General features: G+C 54.4%; 2 protein-coding genes across 18 annotated transcripts in view; both read right to left on the bottom strand.

Moving 5' to 3' along the window:
- Positions 1–2254, bottom strand: part of ZNF384 (zinc finger protein 384) — a 28320-nt gene extending 26066 nt beyond the window's left edge. For 7 of the 15 annotated variants that reach the window (XM_017546100.2, XM_037744836.1, XM_017546104.2 and 4 more), the window contains exons 1-2: positions 2051–2254; positions 848–907 (exon numbers count right to left, since the gene is read on the bottom strand). The gene's annotated coding sequence lies outside the window, so the exon portion shown is untranslated. Of the gene's footprint in view, positions 1–847; positions 908–1777 lie in introns of all 15 variants that reach the window. The other 8 variants (XM_037744839.1, XM_017546096.2, XM_037744834.1 and 5 more) reach the window with 8 other exon arrangements.
- A 4179-nt stretch (positions 2255–6433) lies between these two features.
- On the bottom strand, positions 6434–13753 carry LOC108316325 (PILR alpha associated neural protein). 3 transcript variants are annotated; one of them, XM_017546089.2, is made up of 6 exons: positions 13552–13753; positions 11017–11076; positions 10280–10785; positions 9453–9534; positions 8085–8306; positions 6434–7687 (listed from the first exon to the last, which is right to left on the bottom strand). In XM_017546089.2, the coding sequence occupies exons 2-6, from the start codon at positions 11031–11033 to the stop codon at positions 7666–7668; spliced, it is 849 nt and encodes a 282-aa protein (XP_017401578.1). In that variant the 5' UTR covers positions 11034–11076; positions 13552–13753; the 3' UTR covers positions 6434–7665. The 3 variants fall into 3 exon arrangements, with proteins under 3 accessions (XP_017401578.1, XP_017401579.1, XP_017401580.1); XM_017546090.2 differs by lacking the exon at positions 13552–13753 and adding an exon at positions 13089–13526; XM_017546091.2 differs by lacking the exon at positions 13552–13753 and adding an exon at positions 11302–11415.
- Positions 13754–15299: the final 1546 nt, after the last annotated feature.

Below are 15299 nucleotides of genomic sequence, written 5' to 3'. Positions count from 1 at the left end.
TGGCGTGTGCCTGTAATCCCAGCGACTCAGGAGGCTGAGGCAGGAGAATTGCCTGAACCCAGGAGGCGGAGGTTGCGGTGAGCCAAGATCGCGCCATTGCACTCCAGCCTGGGTAACAAGAGCGAAACTCCGTCTCCAAAAAAAAAAAACAAAAAGAAAAACATACCTCTGGGATGATAAGCTCTGAATGCAAACTCTTTTAGGCAGATATGGTGAAGCTCTTCCAAAACTCTTCCACATTGACTTCTAGAGTCTACTCCATACAGTTTTATCCACTTCACTCCAAACTACCCATGAAGCAGTTTTTTTTCCCCTGAAAATTTCATACTGCCACACCAATTTCAAATAACCCTGTGTCACACATTCTAATCACTCCACAGATCCACTTCTAACACTCCACTGAAATATTCAGAATAGGAACTCCATTCTAAACTCGGCCCTGCTTGTTCCAGATACAGGAAAGCAATGCCATAAGGACTATATTCGCACTTAGGGTCTTTGTGTCCCAAAGCAGAATAAGAATTTCTCCTTTGGACACAAGGCAACACTATTCAGTGGCTTCACCTGAGCATTTCACATTTCATTCCTGATGAGCATTAGTGGGAATGGAAACTGATGGGGTTTAGCACTAACTTTTTACACAAAAACTTTCTGGGGACCCTCAAGAGATAATAGAAAAAAGCTGATATTTTCTCCCATACCAAACTTCATCATTACAATTGCTATTACTTTAAGTATTCTATTACATTGTGAAAACACACACAGACACACACACACATGCCCCATTTAGTTGTGACCCCCTTCTCCCCCAAAACCAGAAAAGCCATTAACCCTTAAATTATCTTACCCTCTCTCTCTCTTCCTCCTGCCGTCTTATTCCTTCTCCTTTCCAGGGCTCCTGAACTTTCTGTAAACAAATTGTCTAGGTTACAGGGGCCAGGCAGGGTGCAGCCACCAGAGAACTGTGGAGGACCTCAGGAATTCTCTGACTGTCAGCGGTCAGTCTGGAAAGCAGGCAGACCCCCCCAACCAGCAATTCAAAGACTAGTGGATATAATAACAGGAGTCTAGTGCCACCCTCTACGTGGATACGAGGGAAATAAATCCAATTCCTAGAAACTAAGACAAACTCTATCACCAGCGTTTGGGTTCCACTCCTAGGCTCAGAGACTGGTCCTTGTTCGTTCCCAGGCCACAGGTAACCAGGGTTCAGGGAACAGGAGAGGTGGAAGAGGAGGAGGGTCTCTGCCTCTGAGGAGTGGCTTCAGAAGGCAAAGCTGAGGGCTGGGGGATGCACAAGCCCTTGTGTCAGGCACTGTGCCAGTTCAGGCCCAGCCACTTCCTCTAGCCTTCCCCCCACTTCTTCGAGGACTTCGCCCCCTGCCTACCCAAGGCCTTGTGCCAAGAAGTACCTCCCTCAGTCTGCACAGTGGTCTATCTCTGGAGACCCCAGCTGTCCCCCCAAAACCTTCGCTCCCCTGAGACAGTTCCTGGGAGCTTTCTCCTGATGTCGCCCCCTACCCCTTTCTCAAAGACCCTTCCTTGGGACGTCCCTCATTCCCCTCCAGGGAGCTGAACTCTGCCACCCACCAGACAGGCACCCGCCCCCTAAACCCCCCCATTCCTTCCCATCGCCCGCTCCTCCATAACCACTTCCGGTTCCGGGACGGACACATACAGTCACATCGTGGACCCCCCTCCCCGTCCGCTAAGGAAAAGGGGAGGGGGGAGGAGCAGGGAGCTCGGCGCGCGCCGGCTGCAGCGGCGCGAGACTCACCCGGCGGCGACGGCTGCGGCGGCGCCAGAGCCTGAGCCGGAGCGCGGGTGGGGCGGCGTTTGCTGGGAAAGGAGGGAGCCGAGTGGGGTGGGAGGACCAAAAGGGGGCGAGGGAGGGGGGAGAGCGCAAGGCGTACGGCGCGGGCACGCACTTCTGGCGCGAGACAGACCCACACACTCACACGCACGGAACGCGCGCGAGACACCCGCAGGGCGGGGGCGCGAGGCAGTGGGTGGGCCCCCTCCTTGCCTCCCTCCCTCCCCTTGCACTCACCCGGAAGTGGTGCTGCAGTTCTTGCTCCCGCGAACCCCAATTCCTCCACGCCCCCCTCCCTCCCTCCCCCCCACAGACTCAGAGAAGAGCTCTGCGGAGAGAAGGCGGGAGAGCCGGAAACGAAAAGGGGGGAGGGAGGGAAATAGCAATGTTGGGGGGGCGCCAATGGAGAAAGAGGGGAGTGCAAAAGTCGAGTCACTTCCGGGAGTGCCTGGAACACATCCGGCGCCGCTAGCGCTGCGGGATTTTTCAGGGCAGAAGTTATGATAACTCGGGGCGGAAGTAGCTTCTGCCCAGCGACGCGGGTAAAACCCGCGGTGGATGTGACGCCACGGCGGAAGTGAAGGCGGGCTCTGCTAAGGGCAAAAGCTGAACCGGAGGGCTGCCGCCCGGGGCTTCCGGAAGGGACTTCTGGGGAAGTGGGAGGGTGGAAACGCGACAGGTTCATGAATTATGCATCAAGGTAGGAGAGGAGGTGTAGGCTCTTCAGCTGCTGGGACCCCGTTTCTCTTTCCTCTGGGTGGAATAAGCTGATAGAGGAAGTGACCATTATTTTTTCTGATACCCCCAAGAATGTCTTAGTGCTTTGAATATGCGAGAATGGACCAGGACGTGTCCATGTTTTTCTGAGGTTTCTGCTTAGGCTCAGGGTTACAACCTCTCCCAGCCATCAAAATCTGCCTCTCTTGACACATCCCTTACTCTTTTTACTTTCGTCTCTTCTTGTTGCCCATACTCACATATCTATCGCCTTACCCTGTTTTACTTTCAAATATAGCACTCATTACTACCTGATACATTGTTTGCTGTTCACCTCTTCCCACTAAAATACTGACAGCGAGGACTGAATTGTTCATTGCTGAATCCTCATATCCTGGCACTTAAGTGGTTTGTAAATTCCTGTTGTATAAGTTTGGTTCATTATGAACACCTAATAAGAACCCTTTCAGGAAACCTTCCTTGATTGCTCTGACCTGTAATGGTCCCTTTGCATTCTTACAGCATTTAATGCATACCTTTTATTGATATTTTATTTCCTACATGTGATTCCCCAGCAAGATTGTCAGCTCCTCAGGGAAGAAAATACGCTGCTTTGCTGAGCACATAGTAAATGCTGAATAAATATATGTTGTTTGAATAAATGAATGCTATTAAAAGCGTGCACCGTGACCTGGCCAGAATCCCTCTGGGTCCAGCTCTGAGCAGAACTGAGGTATCTCCTACTAGCGGTAAGAGCCCTTTGCTGAGAAAAATAACTCTTTTTTTGAGATGGAGTCTCGCCCTGTCGCCTAGGCTGGAGTGCATTGGGTGTGATCTTGGCTCACTGCAACCTCCATCTTGTGGGTTCAACCCATTCTCCTGCCTCAGCCTCCTGAGTAGCTGGGATTACAGGCACCCGCCACCAGGCCTGGCTAATTTTTTTGTGTCTTTAGTAGAGATGGGGTTTCACCATGTTGGCAAGGCTGGTCTCGAACTCCTGACCTCATGATCTGCCTGCCTCAGCCTCCCAAAGTGCTGGGATTACAGGTGTGAGCCAACGTGCCAGACGAAAAATAACTTTAACAGAAATAATTACAATGTCCATTTTACAGATAATGAAAATAAGCCTCTGAAGGTTTAAGTTATTTTTTCCCCACAAGGTCAAAGCAGGAAGGTAACAAAGTACACCTTTAAATATTTAAATAGATGATGCCTCTCTTTGTAATTGTAGTTTGTATCTTTAAGTGTCTGTTACCTTTATCACATTTTTGGGCTCAGCACCCAATCTCTGTTGACTGAGTAGCAACAGTTGGCAGAATTAGGATCTTAAGGGCTCAGATGCGACCAGACCTAGTGCTGTGTGGATTAGAGATTGCGGATTCAAGAAGCCTTGACATCAGGGGCTGGTATTAAAAGGTGGGAACAAGAAATAGTAGTAATTACTGTACCTCCTCGTTCTCCTCCTGTTCTTTTCCTATTTACATTAACTGAGCACTTCCTGGGCCTCAGTATCTCTGTCAGCCCTGTTCCTGCCTTTGCTATAAGAAGCAAGTTTCCCATCTACTTGGGAGGCTGAGGCAGGAGCATCACTTGAACCTGAGAGGCGGAGGTTATGGTGAGTTGTGATCACGTCATTGCACTCCAGCCTGGGCAACAAGGGCAAAACTCTGTCTCAAAAAAGAAAAAGAAGCAGCAAGTTTCAAGTATTCTGAACTCCTTAGGAAAAAGCTTTAGAACAATAAATGTGGGGCGTAGGGGAGGAGGGCTGTTAATTTTAGCCTGGGGTTCTCCAGCTGGCATGCTGTTTCCATCTTGAATCACTTCCACACCCTGAGCTGTGCCTGGGAGATCCCTCCCTCCTCCTGGGGGCTTCCCCATTCCCTGGTTTGGTCTGAGCCACAATGGCAAGCATTCCAGAAAAATGCTAAGAGAAGCCTGGCTGAGTCATTTGATGCACAGCTCAGGAGGCGAAGAAAGGATGGTGGTATGAGATGCTGGTTCCAGTGGTGCCTGTGATATGTGACCTCAAAGAACCTTCCAGTTCCCAAAAGGGCAGCATGGCCATTGTTTTGTTCTTGGTTAGTGACTCTGCTGCAGCCTTCTGAGGACCTCCCAAAGCCCCACAGTCTCTGTTTCAACTACAGGAGAGAGAAAAGAGCCTCATGACTCTTCATGGCTAACATGACAGTGCAATATCGTTTGGGAGGATTCTTTTAATACAGCTCAGAGCTTGGGATGGTCTCCTTCCTTCTCTATCTTTCCTGCCATCTGACTTTCCATGGGGAAAGGAGGACATTTAAGGAGAGGGAACAGGTGAAGATTTCCAGTATCTTGCTGGTGTATTTTAATTTATTTAAATTTACAGAAACGGCAGTCTAATCAGGCAGTGATTAATTCCCTCTTCATTAGGGGCCTTCATGTGTGCCTTCTGCATATGGATGAGCCACGGGTCACACTGTCCCTCTGAGGAGAGATCCTTGCTGAAGGTGAGAGCCCAGTGTGCTCTCTGGCACTTGAGCTCCTTCGCCTTCTGTGCCAATGCTTCTCTCTTCTCCCCACCCTCAGCTGACAAGGACTAGATTCCTGCCGGGAAGGAAGGGAAGGTTAATGAAGCTTCCTCTCCCACCCTCCTTGGATCTGGATGCTTCCCTTCCGGCCCAGAGCGTCTGCTGTCCACACCTCATCCTGTACCCTCAGGTTCCATCCAGCCCGCTCCCTCCCATCAGCTGCCTGCTGGAATCTCTTCATGTCCCAGTGAGTTGACTCCTCAGCAGCTTATTTGCCTGGCACCTCTGCTTTGAGTTGGTTCATCAATCCTTGGCCCCGCTCTGCATCTTTCCTCTGTAGCAGTCCTTTTCTTAGGGAGTCTGACGCCCTGAATGCACACACTGCTCTAGTCCTGAGAAATACGCTGCCTCCTCCTGGCACTCACCGTTATGTGCTGCACAGGCTCAGCCACACTTCCCTCAGCTCACAGTAAAGCTCCCAACACACCAACACACAGACATTCCTATCCTAGCTTGAAAGATAAACGTATAGGGGCATATACAGTCTAGGGCAGCCTGGGCACCCCCCTTTGCACACTACATCATCCCTATCCTGCCTGGGGCCACCCCATTTCCAGGGAGCAAGTGGGGCACAGATTGGGGGAGGGGGGAGAGATGGGACCTGGGTGGTTACCATGGAAATAGAGCCTAGCAACAGCTGAGAGGCTGATGTGTGGGTTTTCACAGGGCTGTTTCAAGAGCCAAACCTAGAACTGGGGACTCAGAGGTGACTGATCCCAGCTGGGCAGTCTGCATTCCCTCCCCAAACACACCCCTTGATCCTGCCCCCACACTCCTGCAGTGCCTCTCTCAGAGAGGGCAGAGTGGGGAAAGCTAATGAGTTAACCACAGGGCTTCTGATTCTGCTCAGCTTTTGGGGGACAGCTGTGGGTGGGGGCAGGTTAGGGAGCAAGGCTGAAAATAAACCAAGCAGGGCAGCTTCTTTCAGATGGCTCCCTCTCATCTTTTCTCCATTGCTCCATTTTTCTCTTCTGCTTTCCCCCTTCTCCCACTGACTCTTACCAGCTCTCTCTTCCTCCTCGCTCCACTTCCTATCCTTCTATGTAATTTTCCTTTTCTACTGTCTCCCTTCTTAGGATCTCTCTTGACCCTCCTTGGCAAGGAACAAGTGAGCCACAATTTCTATTCTAGTTTCTCTCTTGTACCACTGCTCCTCATCAGGACTGCTCCCTTCCATTTTGTCCCAAGTTAAAGCCCCAATTGGCCCCCAGCTCCAGGTCAGAGGAGGGCAGGTGACTTAGGTCTGGAGGGGGTCCCCACCTCATCCTGTACCTCTTACTGGCTGCCCACCCCGTCTCCTCCTCTCTACAGGGGTCAGAAGGCAGAACCAGGGGACTTGAGTATCTTGCAAAGGCTTTATTTGAAAATTTTGAAACTTACATCCCACAGTAATTCAAGATGATCACCACAAGAAGAAGAAAGAGATAATACAAAAATATATATCACAGCATAGGAGCCAGGGAAGAGGGCAAGAAGGAAGGTGGAAAAGCCAGTGAGAAGTAGGGAAGAACCTGAGGAGGGAAAAGGGCAGGGAGGCAAAAGGAAGGTGTGGAAGGAAGAAGGGAAAAGGAGGGGACAGGAGGGAGTCTGGGAAGGGAAGGGGTGGATTTGGAGGCAGAGCTCCGGATGGCCTTGAACCAGCTGACTCCAGTCCCTGGCAGCCTAGGTAGAGTTAGGGAGGCCTGAAGGGAGGCTGGGGAGGACTGGCTCAGGGGGGCTCTGAAGTCCGGAGAATGGCACACACACAGACAGCCAGGACAGACAAGACAAAACGGACTAGAGGAGAAAGGGAAGGGCAAATGGGAGTCCCTTTCTCATGTAGTGCAGCAGGTGACTCCCCAAAACCCATCTCAGAAAACAGATTTTAGCAGTGGGGTAAGGGTGAAGTCTGGGGCCTCACTACCCCCATTCCCATGGGGGAGCCCTCAGGGTGATGCCGGCGCCCTTGGAGACAGAAATACATGGTGTGGAATGGCACAGGACCATGACAGGTGAGGGCACGAGGAGCCCCCAGCTCACCTCCCACCCACCTCGGGAGCCGCATGCAGGGGCTGCGGAAACGAGGTGAGTGGGTGTTCATGAGGGAGAGAGTGAGCACGCCACACAACACCACAACATCAGGCCGGGAAATGCACATGAGAGGTAAAGTGCGGGAAACACTGACTACTGAGTGACTGAGCTGAGCACGGAATGTGGGAAGGAGAGTGCAAATGTGAGACGACAGGGAGAACGTGAGAGTCAGCTGAGCGGAGCGGTGTGGACCGGGAGAGGGTGCAGGAGCGTGTGCAATGGCCTGTGACGGTGAAGGTGAGTGTGCAAGGCTTTCATGTGAGTGCGCAAGGGTGGGGACAGGGACCCGAAGTCACAAATATGTGAGGCCCCCACCTGCAGGAGGGCGAGCAGATAGGATTGCCCATAGGGCCAGGGAGCCTTCCGGGGTGGTGTGCAAGGGTAGGAGCCAGGAGCCCCTGTGGCCCCAGCTCCCCACAGCTGCCCCACCCTCAGTGGGATGGGGGCTGTGCCGGCCCCTTGGCCTCCTGCTTGGCTGCACCCCAACATTGGGGGGCATCACAGATTCACCAGGGGAATCCTGAGAGGAAGAGGGAAAGGGCACAGTCAGGAACCAAGGGGTAGGCCAGAATAGAAGGGGAAGTTCAAGACAAAGAGGGGAATCAAGGTTAAGAGGGCAGAGTTGTCTTAGACAAGGTGGCATGAGAAAAAAACCAAAGAGGGCAGAGTTGGAGTTACGGGCAACAGAGAATAGGACACAGATCCTGAGAGACTGGGAGAAGGAAGGGTTCCTTCCAGAGAGGAGCTGGTCCAGCCCTCTTGGGAGGGCCCGGGACCAGGCTGGGAAGAAGAGTCAGGGGCTGTGGGAAGCCACGCCTGCCTCCTCGTCACCCCCCCATGGGGCACCCCCAACCCAGCTCTGAAGACCTAGGTCGCCTTCCCTCTGTGCCCTCCCATCCCATTGCCCCTGCCCTCACCGGTTCAACTGGAAGGCTGGAGCCCCCTTGGGGTGGGGCATCCCAGGCCGGGGTCCCCCTCGGGGCTCCTCATGGTCAGGGGTTGGGGTAGGCGAGTCCCCGAAGGCCCCCAGCACAGTGACTCCGGCCGGGGACAGGTCTGTCAGCGGCTGCTGGCTCTCCTCCTGCCTCAGGGCACCTTGCTGCCCTGAGGGTCTGCGTCGCTTCTGGCTGCGGTCCCAGCTGGGGCACCAGAGGGAAAGAGGATCTCTTGTACACTCAAGTAGCCTCCATCCTGGGCCTGTCACCCCCAACCTTGCCCAGTCATTCCCAACATCTTACAGCAGAGAAACTGGCCTCTAACAAGTCCCTCTACTAAATGCCCTGGGACTCTGTGCCCATAAAACCACTTCCCCTGCCCTCTAGGGGGGCTTGGAAATCTAAACCTCCTTGCCCTCCAAACTTGATCCAGATCCACAGAATTAGAATCCCCTCCTCACCAACACACAGAGTCCCACCACAATGGCCTCTCCCCTGTAGGCCCAGAAGAGTCATTTCTCTCCCTGGCAGGCAGCTGGCCAGTTGAACTAGTTCTAGTTCAAAGCCAGCTAATGACCTGGACACCTGAGTCTAACGATTCTCTCAGTAAAGTGTGAAGGACTGAGTGATCCATTATTAAATGTGCGCAAAGAAAGCTCTTGATTTTTGGCTGGGTGCGGTGGCTCACACTTGTAATCCCAGCACTTTGGGAGGCCGAGGTGGGCGGATCACGAGGTCAAGAGATGGAGGCCATCCTGGCCAACATGGTGAAACCCCGTCTCTACTAAAAATACTAAAATTAGTTGGGCGTGGTGGCGTGCGCCTGTAGTCTCAGCTACTCGGGAGGCTGAGGCAGGAGAACTACTTGAACCCGGGAGGCGGAGGTTGCAGTGAGCTGAGATCGCGGCACTGCACTCCAGCCTGGCACCTGGTGACATAGAGGAACTCTGTCTCAAAAAAAAAAAAAAAAAAAAAAAAAAAAAAAAAAAAAAAAAAAAAAAGAAAGCTCTGGATTTTCTCGCTCCCCCCAGGCAACCCTAAGAAGGGCTTTGCAGACTGGGTCAGCTTTCTCTGTCTTGGAGGAAATAGGGCAAGGGAAGTCCACCAAAGCCCCCAGTGCACAGAAGTAATTCCCCTGTGCTCCCATTATCCTTGTATTTTCCTGGGAGACACAATCTGCCCTGATTTCTCACTGTCTTCCCCCAGCCAAATCCTTACTACCTTTACCCAAGGCCTTCCTTCATCCACCGTTTCCCACCCACCCCCCAGCAAAATTGCTGCTCCTGCACCTCCTGGCTAGAGCCAAACATTCCAGCCCCATCCACCAGCACCCTCCTTCTCCCAACTTACCAGAACTTGAAGATGATGCCGGTGGCCACGAGAACAATGATGATGGAGATAGTAATTGTGACATAGAGCTGGGGGTCCACACCTGATTGGGGTGGGAAGAAAGTTTTAGGGAGCCCCAAGGTGGTAGGAGCCAAGAGGGCCCAGGGACTTGGCTGTGGACTCTGTCGGCTGGAGTGGCATTGCTGTGGACTCACACTGCCTGACCGTCTGTTCCTCTGAAGCCTCCCTCTTTATTCTTATCAACAGCATTTCCTTGAGTTTTCAGCTCTTTTTCTCCACTGTCCCAAAAGCATTTCACCAAATCTTACGTGTATATGTGATGAGGACAAGGCCCCCTGATCACAGAGAACCTATCACTATGCCTAGAAACTATGTCTCTGCCGTGGCCCAACTCCCAAACCACCGGCCCTGTTCCTCCATTGGCACTCCCCAAGCCAAGACATCACCTGCGTAGTGCCCTTCGTCCATGGCGTTCTCTGCCTGGAATACTCCCACTGTTTTCAAGGTCCAGCTCAAATGTCAATTCTCTGAAGGTGTCCTGATCCCCAGGCAGGAGGAGACTCTCCCTTCTCTCTTTTCCTAAATCATGCTGCACGTGCCTCTATTAAAGCATTCATTATGTTGACTCCTCTACATGTACTTTTATATCTGTCTGCTCCAGTGGACCTGAACTCCACGAGGGCATCTTTATCTCTGCATCCTGTGCCAGTATAGTGCCTGATACATTTGTTGAAGGAACTAACAGACAAGGCCTCTATTCCTGCCCCTTGGTGTCTTGGTGCCCAGCCTCCCCATCCTTCATATCCCTCCCAGCTTTTCCCACTCACCTTCCCCGCGGCCCCCAAACAGGAACGGCCGCAGGGTGGCAGGTGCCTCTCCAAGGATAAGCCCATCTCCATCGCCCCTCATGGAGTCTGAGTTGGGGTGTGGGGTTGCGAGCCCATGAGGGGCTGCAAAACCATAGTCCAGAAATCCAGGATTGGCAGAGCTGGGGTCCCCTCCATCCTCTCGAGACACGGTGGGACCCCACACAATAGCCCAGGGGTACTGGGATGAGGGTGGCCCCTCCTCAAAGCCTGATGGGGTGGCTGGGGGTGCAGTGCCAGGCAGGACTTGCCGACGTGATCTTGGGACCCGGGGGGATCGGCTTGGTGGAGGTGCCCGCTCCCACACGCACACGTGACGTGGGGCTGAGGGGCCTCCCCGGGCACACGGGGGGCGGGCTGGGGCTGGTGGGGTTCGAGGGGAGGAGGAAGAGCCCTGGGCAGGCGGTGGGAGGGGCAGCAACAGCAGTGGCCAGAGAGGGAGGAGGTGGGACAGCAGCAGCGCAGGCCTGCAAGAAGGGAGAGAATGTGGCTGAGACACAGGCCCACTGTGGGCCTACGTGTGGGAAGGGCAGGCTCACATCAGAAATCTCCAGGTGGGCCTGGGGAAAACTCTCGCCTCATTTCCCATTTTCCTAGGGAGGATGGCCCTCAGGAGGGAGGGCCCTGGATGCGTCTAGGAAGGAGTCATGACCCCAGGGAACGTGGTCGCCAAGCTCCCTCTGCTGGGCCAAACTTACCACATCCTGGACTCCATGTCTGAGGTCTTCCTCAGCTGTGACCCAGATTTTCAGCCTTTACTGGGAGAAAAAGGGGGCTGTTACACCCCCAGCCCTGCCCTGTGTGCTTCCCCAGCTAATTCATCCACCAGTTCTACCCGCATCTGCCCTCCCAGGCCACCCGGCTGCCAGCTATGCTGCTGCACCCAGGATCCACTGCTGCTTAGCATCCTTTTGGGGGAAAACTCCGGCGTGGTTGCCTGACCAGACCCCAGCCCCATCTACAACTTCTCAGGTCCCTGTTACCTCTCCACCCCAGGGTCTACTCTGGCTTCTCCGGCTTCCTTTCTTCTCACTTCCTCTGCCCACAGCTCCAGGCTTTTCTTGGATCTTAATTTAGAGCCAAGAACCTTGTGATTCCTTGAGCACCTACCGCTAGGGAGGGAGTCTGAGGGTGGGGGGAGGGAAGGGAAAGTCAATCTGAGCGAGCGAGTGTGTGTGTGTGCGTGCAGGGGGCCCTTCTAGCCCTCCCACCCCACTGGCAGTGCCAGGTATTTGTCTTATGATTAGCCCCAGGAGTCTGCATCTTCAGGAGAAAGGGAGGAAGAGATGGAGGGATGGAAGGAAAGAGACAGAAAGAGAGAGGTGAGTGGGAGAAAAACTACAGAATGTAATTTTTGCTCTTAATGTTTAATCATCTAAGTGCATAGGTGCCCTCTGAAAGGAGGTGGAGTCAGGAAGAAGCCACCCCCTCAAATGTGGCTCTCCTGGGTAAAGAATCCGGGAAAAATCAGTATGGTTGGTTTTGAAAGAGAAAGGGTATATGTTCTCAGAGCTGAGGGTGGTGGATCCAGAAGAGGTAGGATCCCCAGAGGGAGTGAAGACAGGACAACCAGTGTCCTCTGGATTCTGGGTCTAAATCTGCCCAATGGATCCGGCACGATGGCTCATGCCTGTAATCCCAGCACTTTGGGAGGCCGAGGTGGGCAGATCACCTGAGATCAGGAGCTCAAGACCAGCCTAGCCAACATGGTGAAACCCCGTCTCTACTAAAAATACAAAAATTAGCCCGGCGTGGTGGTGGTTGCCAGTAATCCCAGCTGTTCGGGAGGCTGAGGCACGAGAATCGCTTGAACCTGGGATGCTGAGGTTACAGTGAGCCGAGATCACGCCATTGCATTCCAGTCTGAGCGACAAGAGCGAGACTCCGTCTCAAAAAACAAATTAAAATAAAGAAATCTGCCCATTTAATCTTCCAAGAGAACAACAGTGAAATAAGATGGGAAAGTCAGGGGAAGGGAATGGGGAAGTGGCAGTGGGAGAGATGGGAAGGGGAGAAGGGCCGGGAGAGGAAAAGCTGGTTAAGAGTAAGAGAGGAGGGTGAGGAGGAAGCCGGCCTGGAGTGCAGGGTGAGAGAGAGCAGACAGTCCTGAAAAAGAGTGGACTGGGAAGAGAGAAGGAGAGTGGGTACAGAAGACCTGAATTCTGGAGGCTGCCGAAGGGAGGAAAGGATGGGAGAAAAGGTCGGGGAGGGGAAACGGAGAGGGTGAAGGGGTCACAGGTGCAGGGGAAGAAGGGGTGGGAGGAGAAGGAGAGAGCGGTCCATGCAGGACAGCCAGAGGCAGGGGAAGGGAGAAGAGGGGGAAGAGCCCAGGATGGGGAGAAAGGAAGTGGAAAAGCAGAGAACATAAAAGCAGAGAAGACAAAATGACATGAGGAAGGGGCCGGGAAACAGAGGCGGGGAGCAGCAAAGATGGAGGAGTTGGGAATTGCTCCCCTAAATGTAAAGGGATGTAGAGACGCCGAAAGAGATAGGGATGGGGCATGGTGGGAAGAAGGGAGAGAGAGGGGAAGCGAGGAAGGCTGGAGGGAGGGATCGAGGCGTGTAGAGCGAACCAGTGAAGCGGAGAAGGGCTCCCGGGCGCATCTGTGGCCAGCTGACTCCAGGACTCTCGCCCCTCCGCCTGTGCATTACCCCCAACCAGCGCCAACCCAGCCCCTGGGCCCCGCACGGCTTCAGCCGCCCCCTCCAGGAAGCCCGCAGTCCCCGGGCTGGCGCGCTACCCCCACCCCTCTCCCCGCTCCTCACCGACCTGTTGTGCGCAGGAGACCAGCTGGGGGTTGGGAGGGAGCCACGGGGTGCGGGAGCCGGGCCCCATCCCCAGCGTGGCCCCCAGGCCACCCATCCTGCAGGCCCGCACTCCGCGCACAGGGCTGGCGAGCGGCGCGAGTGGGGGGAGACCAGGAAAAGGAGGTCGACGAAGGGACTCCGCGGCAGGGAGCGCCGAGAGCAGACTGGGGACCCGAAGCAGGAGGCTGCGCGGAGCCGCCCGCCGAGCCGAGGCGGGATGGAGGCAGCCGCAGGGATGGGGACGGCTGAGCCAGGGAGCGAGGGAGCGAGCCAGGACCGCGGAGGATGGAGAGCTCTTCGGGGAAGGGGCGCCGGGAGGCTGCAGGCTTCGGCCCGGGCGAGGGGCAGCAGGCGAAGGGCGCGGAGCCGCGAAGGGCAGGGCCGGGCTCCCCGCGGGTGGGGGTGTGGGGGTCCTTCTCGCTCACCTGCATGCCTGGCGCGGCGGCGCGACGACTGCGGGCGCTCGGGGCTGCGCGGGGCTGGGGAGCCGCAGGAACGGGCGGGGTGCAGGGCATGGTCGGGAGGTTTGGCCCGCGGCAGGGCGCTGGAGCGGGTGGGGGGCGGGCGCCCGGGGCGCGGGGCGGCGGCGGCGGGAGATGCTCGCCTCGGCTCGGCTCGGCTGGGCTCGGCTGGGCTCGGCGCGGCGGCGGGGACCGCTCCGTCTCCGCCTCCCCCTCCCGCCCGAGGCCACGCGCGTTTTAACCCTCCCGCTGCCGCGCTGCAAGAGTCGCGTCCCGCTCTGTCCGAGATGGAGGGCTGGAGAGGGTGGCGGGGTCCAGCGACCTTCCGGCTCCCCGGGTTCTGATGGCAGGTCTCCTCACCTCCTTCACCCTAACTCTAGGGACACCCATGGTCGCCTCAATCCGTTTCTGAGATTCCGAGTCACTCAATGCTCTGCATTCGCAACTTTGTTTTGTAGAGATGGGGTCTCACTGTGTTGCCCAGGCTGGTCTCCAATGCCTGGGCTCAGGCGATCCTCCCCGCTCAGCTTCCCGAAGTGCTGGTGATTATAGGCGTGAGGCACCACTGCCGTCCCCCGACTTTGTTTTGCCCGCTGTGGAAACTGTCTGAGGTCAAAACTGGGGGCCAGGGGTGGAGGGAAGGACTGGGGAGGAAGGACCTTGCACCATCTTCTGATTATCCCCACAGCTCGGTCCCCCATTCCACTCTGGCCCTGCTACCGTGCATTAAGTGGATCAAGTCAAAATTCCTGGGCGTTTCCAGCACTCCTGGGTGCTCTCTGATTTCCTTTTCTAAAGATTTCTATGCCTCAGCCACAGGGGACCTGATGGATGTTCCCGGATGCAAATAAGCTTAACCTGCCTCAGGGCCTTTGCACTTGCTGCTCCCTCTATCTGGAATGCTTTTCCCTGGCTTTTCACAATGACTCACTGTTTTCATTCCAGTCTCACTTAGGTCCAACGCCTTCTGGGAGGTCTTCCCTAAGCTCTCTATCAAAAGGAGCCTCCCTGCCCCTTCTCCCACCACCTGGACCCCATCCCTCCATACCACACTATCCTGTTTTTCCTCAGGGCACTTCTAGGGCACCACACTCCCCTCCTTTCCCTCCAGCCTGACTGGCTGTTCTTAGTCTTCCTCGGGTGACCTCTAAATGTTGGATTCTCCGAGGGCTTAGTCCTTGGCCAGCCATTCTGTCTTTCCACATTCTCTGTCCAGTGATCTCATCCGGTCTCAGGGCTTAAATACTATGTAAATGTCAGTGAGTCCTAAATTTATATCCAAAGCGCCAGACTCATTTATCCAACAACCTACTTGACATCTCCACTTGGATGTCTAATAGCCATGCAAAGCTAATGTGACTAAAATAGATGTCTTGAATTTTCCCACCCCCAATCCATTTCTCTCCCAGTGATCCCCATCCTGGGGCTTGACAACTACTGGTTGTTCAGGCTAAAAATCTAGGAAACATCCCTCCTTTCCCCTTTTTTTCACTGATTCCCTCCCTGAATCTAATTCACCAAAATTCCTGTGAGCTCTGTGTGCAGAATATATCCTGAATCCATCTCCGTCTCTCTGTCTTAATTGCTATAGTCCTGGTCTAAGCCATCATTTCTCATCCAGATTATCATAATAGCTTCTTCACTGGTCCCTTGCTTCTGTCCTTGTTTTTACAAACTAGTTTAGCAATATTGATAATTTTTTTTTTTTTTTT

This window comes from Cebus imitator, unplaced genomic scaffold (genome assembly GCF_001604975.1).
Source record: "Cebus imitator isolate Cc_AM_T3 unplaced genomic scaffold, Cebus_imitator-1.0 Scaffold187, whole genome shotgun sequence".
Lineage (NCBI taxonomy): Eukaryota > Metazoa > Chordata > Mammalia > Primates > Cebidae > Cebus > Cebus imitator.
This window is presented reverse-complemented; position numbering and strand designations above follow the sequence as displayed.